This window comes from Nerophis ophidion, linkage group LG06, assembly GCF_033978795.1.
Source record: "Nerophis ophidion isolate RoL-2023_Sa linkage group LG06, RoL_Noph_v1.0, whole genome shotgun sequence".
Classification (NCBI taxonomy): domain Eukaryota; kingdom Metazoa; phylum Chordata; class Actinopteri; order Syngnathiformes; family Syngnathidae; genus Nerophis; species Nerophis ophidion.
Genome location: NC_084616.1, coordinates 49023463 through 49039595, shown reverse-complemented (window position 1 = coordinate 49039595; position 16133 = coordinate 49023463). Strand labels below are relative to the sequence as shown.

Sequence of the window (16133 nt, the reverse complement as noted above, 5' to 3'; positions counted from 1 at the left end):
ATGGAGTATTGTTGGCGGTTTTTGAATGGTTATTTATAGATTTTATGGGCGGACTAGTGGTGTAAGCTGTAAACAGACTTATTTACGTGTATTTACAAGTTAGAATGCATCAAACAAAAATACATCTGTCGTCATGTCTTTCTTTCATAATTATAATTGTAATAATGATTGCAAGCGATAGACAAAATTCCCCAAAAAAGTGCAGTTCTCCTCTAAAATCCACCTTTCCTTCAAGCTGTTAGGAGAATAATTCTCGCAGGAACTCAAATATATTCGGGGGTAATTGATGTCCTGTTTATTCTGAAATTAATTAAACAATGGCTGCAGCAAAAAGGAAACCTTTTTCACACAAGGCAAAAGGACAAGTGGAGCCTGCCAAGAAATATTAACGCATGTATTTTTTGTCACAATTACCTTTATTTCTTTATTAGTAATACCATATAATTTAGATCTAAAGTGAACAAATTATTATTTCTGCGAGAGGCCACATTTAGGTACTGCACTTATTTATTAAGTTTTATTTGAATTGATGCTGTAATACATTTAATTGGAATGTATAGATTATTATTATTATGCAACATATAACTTAAACAATTTATACTTATTACTATTAAAAAAATATACATATATTTCCCAATTAAAGGGCCATACATGATGTCATACAGTGTGCGTGTATGTCTGTGTGTTACCAGTAATAGCTGCATTGATCCTCTGTGTGTGTGTGTGTGTGTGTGTGTGTGTGTGTGTGTGTGTGTGTGTGTGTGTGTGTGTGTGTGTGTGTGTGTGTGTGTGTGTGTGTGTGTGTGTGTGTGTGGGTGGGCGCGTGTGTGTATGTGTGTGTTTGTGTGTATGTGTGTGTGTGTGTGTGTGTGCTGCTCTAAGTTGAGCTGATTGAATGGAAACAAGCGACGCTGACGAGTCTCATTAAAACTCTCCTCGGTGAACAGCCATGAACCGACCCGGTAAGAAAACATCCCTTCTTCACATTCTCACGGCTAGTCTTTAAAGTTAAACTTAGTCCTATTTTTTTTTTTACTGTGACTTTTTTTCTTTGTCTCTGTTGGGCTGACGTTAGCATTATGTACAACAGGTAGCATTAGCTGCTAGCTAACTAGCTTCGACTGAATATCAGTTTAGTACCATGGACAGCGCACTTTGTTTATTTCATCATCTATCTATCTATCTATCTATCTATCTATCTATCTATCTATCTATCGATCTATCTATCCATCTATCCATCTATCCATCTATCCATCTATCCATCTATCTATCTATCTATCTATCTATCTATCTATCTATCTATCTATCTATCTATCTATCTATCTATCTATCTATCTATCTATCTATCTATCGTTCCTGTGTAGGTGTTGGTGGGACTTCAGCCATTAGTTTCTCCAGCAGCATGCCAGAGAATGGATGTCCCCCCTCAGATCTAACAGAAGAAGATATAGACAATCTGCGTTACGAACTTGCCAAGGTGAGGCTGCTCTTTTGTGTCACAAAACAAGTAAGTGTTAATCCGGTTGTGTTTTTCCTCAGATGGAGGAGGAAATCCAGACGTTGAGGCAGCTGGTGTTGGCCAAAGAGAAATATACCGCCGACATCAGGAGACAGTTAGGTCTGGGTCCTCTCAGCAGCCTCAAACAAAACCTGTCCAAAGGCTGGCAAGAAGTTCAGACCTCATCCCCGTGAGTGCTCCACATCACATGCTTGAAGTTGATTTGCAGCTTACTATTTTCAAACATGTCTGTCATTGTCATGTTAAAGCCTTGTCCCGTGTTGTCTTCAGTGGCACCACACTTTTTTATGTCATGCTGTATTTGTGATTACGTAACCGGGGGGAAAGCCCTCTAATCGCTGTCATAAGTCTCAAGGCGTTGTCCCTTTTCAGATACCTTACAGCCTCTGCAACCATGGGCGACATCAGCAACTCCAATGTGTGAGTGCTACTTGTTTGAATAACATGCACCCTGACATAGACCATGCGTGGGATCTCTTGTTGTTTTGTCAGGTGTTTACTCACTGAGGTCCCCATGTAAGGAACAAGTGATGGGATTTTCTTGGTGCAATAGGATTGGTGCTCTGTTAATAGCCTTACAGCCTGAATTAGTTTAGGAGCAGCTGTATTAGGGCAAGTTCCAGCTTGAAGCGAACTGTATGTGCTGGCCTTCTGTTTGTACTCATGTAGGGAGTTCTTATGTCTGCCCCTTAATTTCTCCCTCCAGATATCGGAGGACCAAGGAAGGTCTCTCTCATGCAGGCACTGTGACATCTTCTGCATTGTCCAGTTTGGGTGTGGTTATCACAAGGAGGCTGGCAGAGACGAGGTACCCTTCAACACTTACTCAAATGTGTAAGGAAGTAACACACTTGTTAGCATTGCAACCTCTCAGCACAAGATGACAATGGTGGATTTTGGCAATCTGATCCTGGCAGAAGGACTGACAGGAGGGAGGCCAACAGTCAGGCCAAGACACTCCATGCGTGTAAATTATGAAGCTTCTTAAAGAACAGCTCTAAGGTTTCAACTCAAATCACACTTTAATGTTATTCTATCATTATGGAATAATATATGATCACAATGACAGCAAAAAAAGACAAGCTGTTTATAGTGAGTCCCTTTTTTGTTTGCCAATTTAGCAGTATAGCACCAAGAGAGGGCAGTATTGGTCCATCTGTGTTTGAGTTTTTAGGCTTGTCTACTTAGGTTTCACCTCAAGTATACATACAATTATTTTTTCACCTCATACATTTAGTCATTTTTTCACAGTAAGTTAGTGAATGTCTAGTGATGCATTAGAATTTGTATTTTCAAAATGTGTTCCAATTTAGAGTTAACTTTTTTTCATTGAAACCAACAGTAATATAAATTGATATTAATCTATTTGAGAGTCAGGCTGCTGCCAGCTGTCATCATAAGCTATTTTGCAATACTATTGTACTGTACATATAATGTTTGAAGTACCTTTTGACCGTACTTAACAGCCACACAAGTGTAAAAAGAATTTACTTTCAGTATACTAAAATATAAAGAATTGTCTACAAGCCCTACTGTAGGTGAGTCAACTTACATTAACAAACTGTGTTTGACCTTCTTACATTCAAGGGTAAAAAAAATGTTCATTGTAAAAGAATACAACAATGAATATAATTTGCAACCTTTTGATGCATGGGCAACTCAACAATCTCTAAACAGGAACATGAAGTAATTTAATAGTAAACAAAGATGACTCTGCAGTGTAAAATCACATTATTAGGTTCCATTTTGAATTTCATTGTCATCATCACCCTTTTCCTTGTTGTTGTAATAGATGGCCCTAAAACAGTCAAGGAAAAGCAAACGTGCCGTAATGGCATAAACAACTCTAGCATCTTTCACGAAAACCTTTAAGTCCTTTTATAACTTTAAGGCATTTATTATTATTGTTGTTATTATTATTATTATTATTTCCTTTTTGCTCAACATATTATGTTGTTGTTAACATGGACACATTATAAATGAGCGAGTGAGGTAAGTAGCAAACTGAAAATAACATGATAGTACACAATTACCAAGAATGAAAAGCAATAATTAGGGGTGTCCCGATCTGATATAGTTATCAGATATCGGTGCCATGTCAGCAAAAAGCAAATATCAAATGATATTGACTTGCATCTAAAATATCCGATACAACAAGTGCCGCAGTGTTTTCACTTATGCAAAGCTGGACAGCCAATTACGATCTAAATGTCCTCCAATAAGCACAAAAGGTTGGTCTTTTCTTGTATTTTAGTCAAGTCATTTACAAAAGGTAAAATGGTAGTATACTGCACAATACAGTATACGCTACTAGGAGCTAGCAGCTGCACAACAGCTAAACAATAGCACGCTAGCTACATATGTGTCCTTAATTGAACAATATTGCAGGTTAAAACACCACATTTGTCAATACAAACAAGTATCAAATAATTATACTGTACTTGCATATTAATTACAAACTCCACAAGGCGTATTAGAAAGTATCCAGTAACAAACGTGTCAGCATCATTCAATTTATTATGTCATAAACTAAATATGATAAATTATTGTGACCACTTTGACTGAAAGACAGCATAAGTCCATTTCAAATGGTGACAATGAAAAGTTTGGTGTGTTTCATACCTACCATTGCTCTCTGACATCCCACACATTTGTGCTGATATTGTATCGGTTTAATATTGGTATCAGCCACTACCCAAGGCACCAATATCAGTATCGTATCGGGAGTGAAAAAGTTGTGTCGGGACACCCCTAGAAATGACCCCAGAAGTATACAGTATTTATTGCAAAACATCAAGGCCTCCTCCTGCCATCAGGTTGTGTTAGCCGTTAAGAGGCCATAATCCAATAACAGAAGCACAGCTGAACATGGCGGACAAGCTTGTTGTTGTCATCTAAATGGAAAGCTGGTTGATCTCCTTTGTGTGTCTGTTTTTGTCTTCACGCTGCAAACACTTCAGAGCTCTTCCCCTTCCAAGCCCACAACGGTAAGCTTTGAGATGAAAACGTATTATCCTAAATTATAGTGATTCAAATATAGTATTTTTTTTATACTAAATTCACATCTATTTTTTTAATGATGGAAGCACCCTGAGCCACACAATGAGTGTGCCATCTATGAGGTAAATGTATTTTTTTCTATTGATTACACAGCAGTGCTGTTATAAGATCTACTGTATATCACCTATCAAAATATTCCATCTTCCTAGACACTCCTCTACATTCAAGTCTTTTGAAGAAATGGTTGGCAGTGTGAAGGTAAGTTCATTTGTTAGTACACACAGGGCTTTACACCAATATTGATCACATGCTGTATGAATGCCGCAGGAGAAGATGACAAATCACGGAGAAACTTCTGGCTTTGAAAGAAGATCTGCACGTTACAATACATGACAACTATTTTTCATATCATAATGTAAAGCTCTCTTTGGTTTGTCATTGAAGCATGAACTACATTACCCAAATACTACTATGCAAAGATTTCTGTGGAATGTTTAATTCATTCTAAAAAATATATTTATTTTCACGTCTATGACCTTCTTCGACAGTTCAGTGGCATTGTTTGTAACTTTAGCAAAATGTAATATTTATGACTATTTTTGTACAATTGGATTGGTTAAATTACGTGTTTTTCTAATAGTTATGTGAATAAAATGAAGTGATTTAAAATGTACATATTTTGAGAAAGTTCGATTGTAAATATTCATACCAAGTAAATAAATTAAAGCCTCTACCCATTAATAGAGCTTGGGAACATTTGTTCAGCAACCCGCCTCCTCCCCCCATTCATTAGTAGAATAGAATGACATTATAACGCACCTGGTCTGCTAGAGCATAAGAGAATGGAGCAGAAGGGATCTTTGTTGCTATATATATTGAGTAATTAGACAGCTTTTAAAAAATCTTTGGAAAAAAGAACAAAAACACTAGTGCTGCTGAGGACCACTACCACATCTAAAAGCACTCCCAGGCTACTCCATTGTGTTTGTAAGATAAATGTAGAAAATAAACAAAAAATAACAAAAGTGAGTGACAAAATAAAGTTAATTAGTAGTTTTACATATTTGTTTTGCTTATCATGTTATTTTTTAAAGATGACAAAACCCACCTCAGCCACAGATAAAAATCAGACTAACACACCTGGATTATAAAATTTAAATACTTTTTTTTTATTGTTTTCTTCAGTGTGTCATGCTGCTTTAAAATATATATATATTTTTTAAAATGTTGGCCTGTAACACACAGGCTTGTTAAAGGTTTAAACCTTCCAGAATTTAATTTGTGTTTGATATGTGTAAATATGTGAGTGAGTTTAAAAGTTATAAATGATCATACAAAATCCAGCCACACACAACCTCCTGACACCCAGCAAAATAATTAGGTCCTCTGCAAGGGAGGACAATTCACAATCTTATTTCAAATGCAAAACAAGTTTGCATGTTCTCCCCGTGAATGCGTGGGTTCCCTCCGGGTACTCCGGCTTCCTCCCACTTCCAAAGACATGCACCTGGGGATAGGTTGATTGGCAAAAACTAAATTGGCCCTAGTGTGTGAATGTGAGTGTGAATGTTGTCTGTCTATCTGTGTTGGCCCTGCGATGAGGTGGCGACTTGTCCAGGGTGTACCCTGCCTTCCGCCCGATTGTAGCTGAGATAGGCGCCAGCGCCCCCCGCGACCCCGAAAGGGAATAAGCGGTAGAAAATGGATGGATGGATGGATGGATTTCAAATGCAAAACATTCTACAAGAATAAAAGGTGTGCTGTGGAGTGGACATACATCCAGATTTTTATATGAAATAAGGAAGATTAATGATGTAAATTGCAAAAATGCATGTGTGCAATGAAGATGAAAATTGCGTCTCGCACTATCCTTTTATTCCATTCCTCCATCCATCCATCCATTTCTACCGCTTGTCCCGAAGTCTATCTCAGCTGCATTCGGGCGGTAGGCGGGGTACACGACAAAAAATGTGTAATCTTATTTCCAAAATACCAAAACCAGGAATTGGATTCGAGTTTACTGCGATGAGGTGGCGACTTGTCCAGGGTGTACCCCGCCTTCCGCCCGATTGTATCTGAGATAAGCGCCAGTGCCCCCTGCGACCCCAAAAGGGAATAAGTGGTAGAAATGGATGGATGGATAGATTCGAATTTAACAGTTTGTGATGATTTTGTTTTCATATCCAGTGCTAATATAACAGTAAAAATGTACACTGCTCCCAGTGCCACCCACACTGGTTTAAATGTAACTTAGATATTGGGTTTCACTATGTAAAGCGCTTTGAGTCACTTGAGAAAAGCACTATATAAATATAATTCACTTCACTTCACATAAACGGGCAAGTACATTAAGTGCTTCACACTTTAAATAAGAATTATTCCTGAAATCAGAAGAGTAGAAAAAGATGACGAAAATAATTCATAAATCTTAACACAATAAAAATTTGAACAAAAAGGGGCAGTTCCCTGACCGGGAATCGAACCCGGGCCGCGGCGGTGAGAGCGCCGAATCCTAACCACTAGACTACCAGGGAGCTGTGTGCTTTAAAGAACAATACATATTATAAATAGTACACAGCAGCGACTGTTTACATGATTTACTAATATATTTGAGAAATACGTCGCGTTGTAGGTCTATGGCTCTACTTAAATATATTAAATGTACTTCAAGTGTGTCATTTTCTCACAAAGAGGCTACCTCCAGCTTGCTTAGCTAAAGCCTCTTCCGTCTGGCGATGACGTCAGCTCGTCTAAGGCAATCCACAGCACGTTGCCTGTTCCCGAGGGCTCAATGCACGTCGTGCCCGCCCTCCACGCATGTCAACAGTGTCTTTAAAAGCAGCCTGCAGTCCTCTCCGTTAGTGGGACACGACATCGTCTTTCTACAGATGGACCACTAGAAGCTACTAGAAGTCTTCTACCTCTCTGCAGCCATCCGGACCTTCCAACCGCACCAGGAGCCAACAACTGCTTCCCAACTTTAACCCTAAAGGTACATGGACGGTTTTTTTTAAACAGATTCTATTTAATAATATTTTACATGCACAGAATGTACATATTTTCATTCATGTTAGTCATTTATTTAGCTGCAGTTTATGACTCTTCTGCTGTACAAAGTGTACTTATTTGCTCCTAAATCCCCAAATCCGCATCTGCTCCATTAATGCTAAACTGCATGCCTTCTGGTCCATAAGATGTTGCGTTCAAATTCAAATTCTGCTTTTAATACTGATTTAATTGCATGGTTTTCTTTTGTAACAGTTTTCATAATTTCACACTTTATGTAAAAACTAGGGCTGTCATAGATAATGAGTTAACTCATGTGATTAATCACAAAAGATGATTGCATTAATCATGTATATGTGGCAATCAATCAAGCAATTGATTTTGAATACAACTGGTCACCTGAAAGGCGAGTGGGGTTGTTATATGGTCAATGATCAGGTCAATGCATACGTCAGTGCGGAGATGAGTGACGAGATTTCGACTGTTGCAAGTTTCGCTTCAAAATACACCCAGACTGGACGAAAGATAAAACTGCCACCAAGTTTTGAGCAAATAAAATAGTAAATATTTTTTAAAGAATGTTCCTGAATGACAATCTCACTGTTAAATTGCATTTATGTCTAAATATCAGTGTATTTTTAAGTTCAATTAAATTATGCAAGTAATAACCTGTGATTAATCTGATTTTCTAAAAAAACGTAATCATTTGACAGCACTAGTAAAAACCTTTTTAGTTGTGTTAGGCCATGTGACATTATGTTAAAAGAAGGCAACTTCGGGCCCTACAGTCAATGACAAAGTTGTGCACTTTGCTACACCAGTTGAGACGTGAGAAACTTGATTCCCTGAACCAGAAGCAGCGGTCTCCGCCCCATTGCTGTGCACACAAACAAATAGCATAGATCTGTGATCTGGGAATGAAAACGTGTCCTGTACTCTGACAACAGAATTCAATAACAAAGTTGATGAGCAAGAAAACTGTATTTCGAGCCTATTTAAACCTGAGATGATTATTTCCTGTGCAGGTCACCATTTTCCATCCGTGAGCGGTTTTCCACCTGAAGTCGGAGAAAATGGCAGCAATTCCATCAAGTGGCTCCCTCATCGCCACGCATGATTACTACAGAAGTGAGTTGAAGCCTCATTCAGGAATACACGACTGCACATGACACACACGTTCTTTTTTGGAGTAGATAAAATAAAATAAAAATATTTATGTATATGCTTTCCAGGGCGCATCGGGTCTACCTCTAGCAACAGCTCATGTAGCAGCGCTGAATACTCCGGAGAGGCCCTCCCTCACCACCCAGGTATGTAAGGCAAAGGTCAGGCTTGTGTTTGGAGCTAAGTCTATAAATAACACATCGGCTCTTCACAGGACTACCAAGACAAGATTCCGGTCACTGGTGGACCTCCTTTTTCTTGGCAAAACCCGGATCTGAAAACCATAAGTAAGCTTGTGTTAAAAAAAAATAAAACACATATAAACGAAAAACTGAAGACAAACAAACGTTTTAAGTTTATTTCACTGGTCGTGAAAACTGTTGTCTGTTCCAGAAATGGGAGCTACACAGTGGCCAACGGTCAGGTTACCTGCATTCCCAGGGAAATGCTTCTGAAACGCCAACTCAGCGAAAACAGTGACATTGGAAATTTTGAACCGTCAAAACCACCGCCTGCCTCCTCATAAAGGCGCCTCAACCTCTTCCTCCACCTCCTCACCACCAACTTGCCGTCGCAGTCCAGATGGAGATGATGGTGGTGATGAAACATTGCTTCCTCAGTAAATAGTTAGCTTTTTTTTTTGACTGTATGGATTCTTTATATGACGACCAAAAACAATGTTTTTCATCCTTTTTTTTTTTCTCTTTGTGATTTTGCATTGTTAGTGAAATAATAAAATTATTGAGGCACTGGGTTTGTATTTCCTATGGGAAGTTTTTCTACCATGCGATGACCTCAAGCTGAGCCGCTGTTTCATAACACAAGCTGCAGTGAGCTGTTTATGTGATTGGCAAAAGCAAGAAGCTTGCATGACTCACCCCCTTACTGTAAATGTAGGTCAGCATGTACAGTATACTGGAACACATTCTAAAGAATGCATGGCCAATTCCTGTGCAAGTCATTTAGGAATAGACTGCTATTAATCCTAATTTTTATTTTTTATTAATCGTAATACTGTTATATTGAGCCTGATCTGTTAATCTAAAGTTCAAAACAATACATTAATAGTTTTAAATAATCAGTTCTAAATAATAGGTATATGGTTTGTAAAGATGTAGCTTTCAGTTATCAAATGCCGGTAATAGTTGTATTTGTTTCACACGCACTCCACAAATTAGGCGGACGTTACACTTCTACTCGCACTACTCAACATGTCGGAAAAGGAGAATGAAGTAACGGTTTATTTTGTATTAAACCTTCTCGTTATGTCAGCAGTTACTAATAGTCTATCCACTTCTTAACTTAACAACTTAGGAGTGCTCTAACTTTGCGTGTGTTTTGAGATAGGACCTGTCTCTTGGCTAATTGTTATGCTTTAAGTCGAGTTATAAGCAGACATGCAGCAATTGTCACAGTGAACCCTGTTAGATCCCACCGAAACAGCTGGTCTTATTCGCTAGCATTAACTTATGGTTAGAGATCGACATATGCTTTACATTCCAAGCATTGGAAGGAAGATAGTGAGTGTGAATGTCAGTGCGGAAGAAGAAATCAATCATACCATGTTACCATTAATTGATTAACGTGGACCCCGACTTAAACAAGTTGAAAAACTTATTCGGGTGTTACCATTTAGTGGTCAATTGTACGGAATATGTACTGAACTGTGCAATCTACTAATAAAAGTATCAATCAATCAATATGCATTGAATTAAAGAAAGGAATCATCCAAAAAATGACTAAGCCAAGCAATAGTCTGCATCATACGGAAGCAGAATGAGTCGAGCTCCAACCAAGAATATTAAGATATCCAAACAGTGGACATTTATTTACGAAGAAGCTGCTGATGGTGTGTTTGACATATAAGCAGCTACAGGGAGATACTATAGAAGTCCACTCTCCAAGGTAAATGCTGCACATTGTTATCGCATTACTTCACAAAACTACTGTGATTGTGCTAGTAGTAAAGACGATTGTATTGTTTTAATTCAATATCTTTTATCTAAAAGTTGTTCTTTAAAAAAAGGCATGTTAGCAAGCACATATTAAATTAATTTTAATTCATTTCAATGGGAGATGTTGATTTGAGATACATGTGTTTCGAGTTAAGAACTTCGTCACAGAGCCACTTAAGCTTGTAAATTGAAGTGTTACAATATTTTATGAATAAATATGAGAACATTAAAACACAAAAATTATTTTAAATTATTTGACGATTATTATATCTTATTAAATTAAGAGATTATGAATGAAATATTAAATACATACTGATGTATAAACTGACAGGAACATTTTGCAATGTATAAATAAATGCAGGATATAGTACACCAGGGGTCTCAAACACGCGGCCCTCTATTTAACTACATAGTTTAGTGTGAGTGCGGCTTGTGCACCTTGAGTGGGCAATATTTAAATATACCTGTGTTATGGCAACACAAAATACACAAAAATTACAGCTCAACAAACACACATTAGGCAAAACAAAGAGCAACTTTCTGTAAGCAAGCGGAAGTGTCTCTGACCATCTCCAAGGAAACTCAACAGTTTTAATAGGTCTGCTATGGCTCATGCTCACAATAGCTGCTGGTAGAAATAGTTTACCTATTTCGGCATGTGGTTAAAACATAAATCTAAATTCAATCCTTCATATGGCCCAGCCTCACCCAGACTACAACTCCAGCGACCCCAGGTAAACGGAGTTTGAGACCCTGGTAGTAGACTAGGCAACAACTTATTAAATAGTAATGGATGGTTTTCTTTGATTATTCGTCTTTAATATCGCTTGAGAGCTTGTTATATAATATAGAATACAGTAACATTTTGTCCTAAAAACAGCTACTTGGCATGTAACTACTGACTGAAATCGAGGGATCAATACGAGCACTCGCTGGTCACATGGCAAAAACATTTCAAAGAAAAGATCCGATGAGGACAGTAACAGTTAAGTCAACAGTGAGCAAAGTTGTATCAGTTAGATGGAGGAGATCATAATTAAGTGCAGCACATAAACTCTCAGACTTCATGCCGTGATGATTGCAATGATAAGCTCCTTCGTCTTTTTCTAAAGACGGATCGGAAGATGCATTCTGCTCTAAAAATGTCGCATTACTATGTCCAGACAGTCATGTGTCGGCGAGGAGACACAGGAATGTTTGACAGAGGTTTCTATGAGTAAAGTTCACGGGACACATAGTGAAGGATAAGGTCCTCTCACTGTCACAGCCATAGGAGGTTGCTTGTCACACGTTTTGCAGTAATGTGAATTTCTCATCATCAAAACATTTTTCAATCTTAATTCCTATTGAATCTTAAATGTGTATCCCACTCATTTTACAACTTATTGTAACAAAGAGATAAGCAATTGGGATAACCAACCAATCCCATCACAGGGACTGTTGTTACATGCAGTGGGAAATATTTTGTTAGTGGGAAAATATTTCAAAACAGGAAAGAAGGCAGAACTTAATAATAACTTATAAATGCATTGACAAATTGCAAATACATTAACAGTAAACACAGCTTTAGGCAAGCTTACTGTATACAGCAGGGATGTCCAAAGTTTTTCCACTCAGGGCCGCACGTTGAAAAATCAAAGCATGCAGAGGCCATTTTGATATGTTTAAATTTTTTAAACCAATACAATGTTCGGCTTTTTTTACCTTTAGGGCTCCTCTGAAGTGCTTAGTCTCAGTCATAAAAATGTTAACAATAAGTCATATATTATTCTTATATTATTATTACATATAATCTTCAGATCAACTTCAGGTATATCTGTTGATGTAAAGTTAAACTCTTTTTAATTTTTTATGCTCTTTTGGACAAAAATGACCCTATTTTTTATGGCAAAAACACAATATGTGTTTTAATTATTGTCCTCCAAAAAAGTGGGATATTTGATGTGAAGTAATTAGAGTTTTAAATAGGTCAATAATTCATAACTTCTTAGATTTTTTTTTTTTTTGAGCAATAATAGTTCAAAAAAACATGAAAATTGTGGGTGATCTATTAATAACTCAAATAAAATAAGTCATACATTATTATTTTTTAAATTTCAACACATAAGTCTCCTGATAAACTTCAGATCTCTCTGTCCATTATAAGTATTTAGTATTTTTTGTTTGTTTTAGGCTCTTTTTGTCAAATGAAATGTTGTTTTTGTAATATGGCAAACACCCAAAATAAGCAATATTTTCCCCAAAAAAATATTCCAAAGTGGAATATGCAATGTTAAATAATTGGCGCCCATAATGGGTCAATAATGTATAACAATATTGGTTTGAATGCATTATTATTTCTTGAACAATGACAGTTTTAAATAAAAAAAACAGCTCGAGTGGCAGCATTATGTGATTATATTAGCAAAATTGTAAATTTTTCTCATTACATTTTATCTGTTTGCTGTTTTATTCCACTTTTTTTATTATATATTTTTGAATAGTATTTTTCTAATGCGACGTCAGCCGTTAAAAAATTAGCTGCAAGCCGCAAATGTCCCCTGGCGCGCACATTGGATAACCCACGTATACAGTATATAATACATATACAGTATATAATAAGCAAAAACACATGAGTACATGTGACAACTAATCCAACCCAACTGGGATTTTTTGCTTGCATTAAAAACATGCAACCGCCTAACAGCTCCTTAGCTGGTTAATAAGTGAAGTGAATTATATCTATATAGCACTTTTCTCTAGTGACTCGAAACACTTTACATTGTGAAACCCAATCTGGGTGGCACTGGGAGCAGGTGGGTAAAGTGTCTTGCCCAAGGACACAACAGCAGTTACTAGGATGGCAGAAGTGAGGATCGAACTTGGAACCCTCAGGGTGCTGGCACGGCCACCAACCGAGCTATACCACCCCAAAATTAATCAAAACTGTAACTTTACCTTCACACTTTTTAAGGGTAACAATTGTTTTGTTATGAAATAATTTTGTAAACAGCCAAAAAGACATATATACAATAGTACCTCAACTTACGTGCTTAGTTGGTTCTACGACTGACTTGAAACCCTCGTATCTGAAATCAACATCACCCATTGAAAGCAATTGAAATCAATTCAATCAGTGCTTGCAATATAATCAGTGCAATTTAATCACTACTTACAACTACAATAGGTTTATGAATAATATATATAATGTATAACATAATAAAAATGTACAGCATTTACCTCAGAGAGTGGACTTCTACGGTATCTTCTTTGAGCTGTTTCTCTGTCAATCCCACCACCAGCAGCGTCCCCATATTTTAATGGATAAATGTCTGCTGTTTGGATATTATTTTAATGTCCTTTGCTGGCACAGTAGGTTCCTCCTGCTTTTGTATGGTGCACACTAGCAGTGATACGCTCGCACTGCCTCGCCAGTTGGTTGTGTCTTTGATGATTTCTTTCATTAATGCAACAAATATCATCCACTTTTCCTTTTCAGCACTGTCCTTCACACATACTATTAATTTTTCAATGGTTGAGAACCAAAGTTGTATCGATCTCTAGCTAAAAGGTAAAGCTAGCGCGTAAGAGCAGATGTTTTGGGGCCGATCATATGAGGTTCACTGGGACAATCGCTACAGGAGGCTTGTAACTCAGATTTATACTCGCATCTTGAAGCCTAATAATAGGAAGAGAAGCAGCTCTTGTGTCAAAATACTTGTAAATTGAGGTACCATACTTAGGAGTTGAATGTTTACAATGAAAAACAAAACAAGTATTTGCACCTCAAGTTAAGTACCAATGATTTTCACACACACACAAGGTGTGGTGAGATTATCCTCTGCATTTGACCCATCACCCTCACCCCCTGGGAGGTGAGGGGAGCAGTGAGCAGCAGCGGGGGCTACACCTGAGAATCATTTTGATGATTAAAGCCCCAATTAAAATCCTTGATGCTGAGTGACAAGCAGGGAGGTAATGGGTCCCATTTTTATAGTCTTTGGTATGACTCGACCAGGGTTTGAACTAACGACCTACCGATATCAGGGTGAACAGTCTAAGTTGAGCGTCTTACTCTTGAGAACACTATGTAGGTGAGCTTTGATCTGCATGCCGTACATTTCCATACTGCAATTTCAGAGACAGCCCTCTGATGGCTAGATGTAATGAGTGTGACAAACAACTGCATAGTCCCCTTCTGTAAATTGTAAACCAAGACAAGGTCATTTAATGTAAAAAGTAGGCCGGATTGCATGAAACGTAAAGATATGTAAGAATCAGGAATAACAACATTCTATATGCCTAAAGGTCCACTTCTTTGTTATTTATTGTAATAAATTACAAATTAAATAATTGGAGCAAAGTTATATTTTAAAACCAGATCTTAGTGGAACTGTGTCCTCTGTCATGACATGGTGGACTCTGGGCCAAAGGCAACTGCCCTGTGAGTCCGTGCTCCCAAGGAAGTATCTGCTCCCGCATTGCCAACAACTGGAGAATACGTAAACAAGATCTGCATGTGGCCTCTTATCAGTGAGTACTGTGTATTGACTTTGTTTGCCGTCTCGGGCTTAGGGTTCATGGCCTGCCCGCTTGTTGCGGTGCAGTATGCTGTTTTTAGCTCTTTATTTGATCAGCAACATGAACTGACGGCGTGCAGCACTCATTCCGAACATTGTCACTCTCGCACACACACACACACACACACACACACACACACACACACACACACACAAACATTGGCTGACAGTGTCAACACGAACAGTTGTACTTGCGAAGGCCGACCTGCATAGACGGCCTGTTAAAATTAGCTTCACCCTGACCCACTTCATGCGACAGTAAAATCTGCAGTCAGAAATTTTCTGTTATAGGAAACTTTTTTTATCGAAGATGACCTTAACCGACGCAGAGGTTACACATACAATATTCAACTCGTAATAGTGTGTTTTTCTCAAAAATGTGTTACACAACAATGTGCTGTCGCAGCAAAGTATTTACAGTAACAAAGTGGTATGGTATCAATTTATTTTGAACATGTATACATTTACAAGTGGTACATCATATAGCTTGCCGATTGTCCAAAAAGGAGTAGGAAGGAACACATCTTATTTAATCCCATGCAGCCCTTTTCTACTTCATATACATTTCTAACACATATGTTCACGTCCTGTTGTCATTTTGTAACACAGTTTACATTCTATTGTGAATTTCCAAATGCAGCAGTTTTCTTTATAAGTCTTCAAATCAATTCGGATTCTCATGAGATTAATTATATACAATTTTCAACAATGTTCAAGATATGAATCAACATGTTTCTTCTTTGTACCTTATAGTTTGAACAACCTCTTGAACTGAGTCATATTAGTGCTTAGTTTGATTTCTTTGTTTAATCAATTCCATAATTTAATTCCACATACTGATATTCTAAAAGTCTGAAGTGCTGTACGTGCATACAACTGTTTTTAAATTACATTTCCCTCTTAGGTTATATTTGTCCTCTTTCGTTGAGA

General features: G+C 37.6%; 2 protein-coding genes and 1 non-coding gene across 3 annotated transcripts; 2 read left to right on the top strand and 1 right to left on the bottom strand.

The window, feature by feature from the left end:
- The first annotated feature begins 776 nt into the window (after window positions 1-776).
- Window positions 777-5192, top strand: LOC133554843 (tumor protein D54-like). Its single transcript, XM_061904042.1, has 9 exons — window positions 777-962; window positions 1365-1477; window positions 1540-1688; window positions 1892-1939; window positions 2226-2327; window positions 4480-4506; window positions 4606-4641; window positions 4729-4777; window positions 4847-5192. The coding sequence occupies exons 1-9, from the start codon at window positions 950-952 to the stop codon at window positions 4910-4912; spliced, it is 603 nt and encodes a 200-aa protein (XP_061760026.1). The 5' UTR covers window positions 777-949; the 3' UTR covers window positions 4913-5192.
- A 1789-nt stretch (window positions 5193-6981) lies between these two features.
- Window positions 6982-7053, bottom strand: trnae-cuc (transfer RNA glutamic acid (anticodon CUC)). The gene has a single exon. It is a non-coding gene; the product is annotated as a tRNA-Glu (tRNA).
- A 293-nt stretch (window positions 7054-7346) lies between these two features.
- ppdpfa (pancreatic progenitor cell differentiation and proliferation factor a) lies at window positions 7347-9439 on the top strand. The gene is made up of 5 exons (XM_061904043.1): window positions 7347-7511; window positions 8551-8653; window positions 8758-8835; window positions 8904-8976; window positions 9083-9439. Exons 2-5 carry the CDS (start codon window positions 8599-8601, stop codon window positions 9213-9215), a joined length of 339 nt encoding a protein of 112 aa, XP_061760027.1. The 5' UTR covers window positions 7347-7511; window positions 8551-8598; the 3' UTR covers window positions 9216-9439.
- Window positions 9440-16133: the final 6694 nt, after the last annotated feature.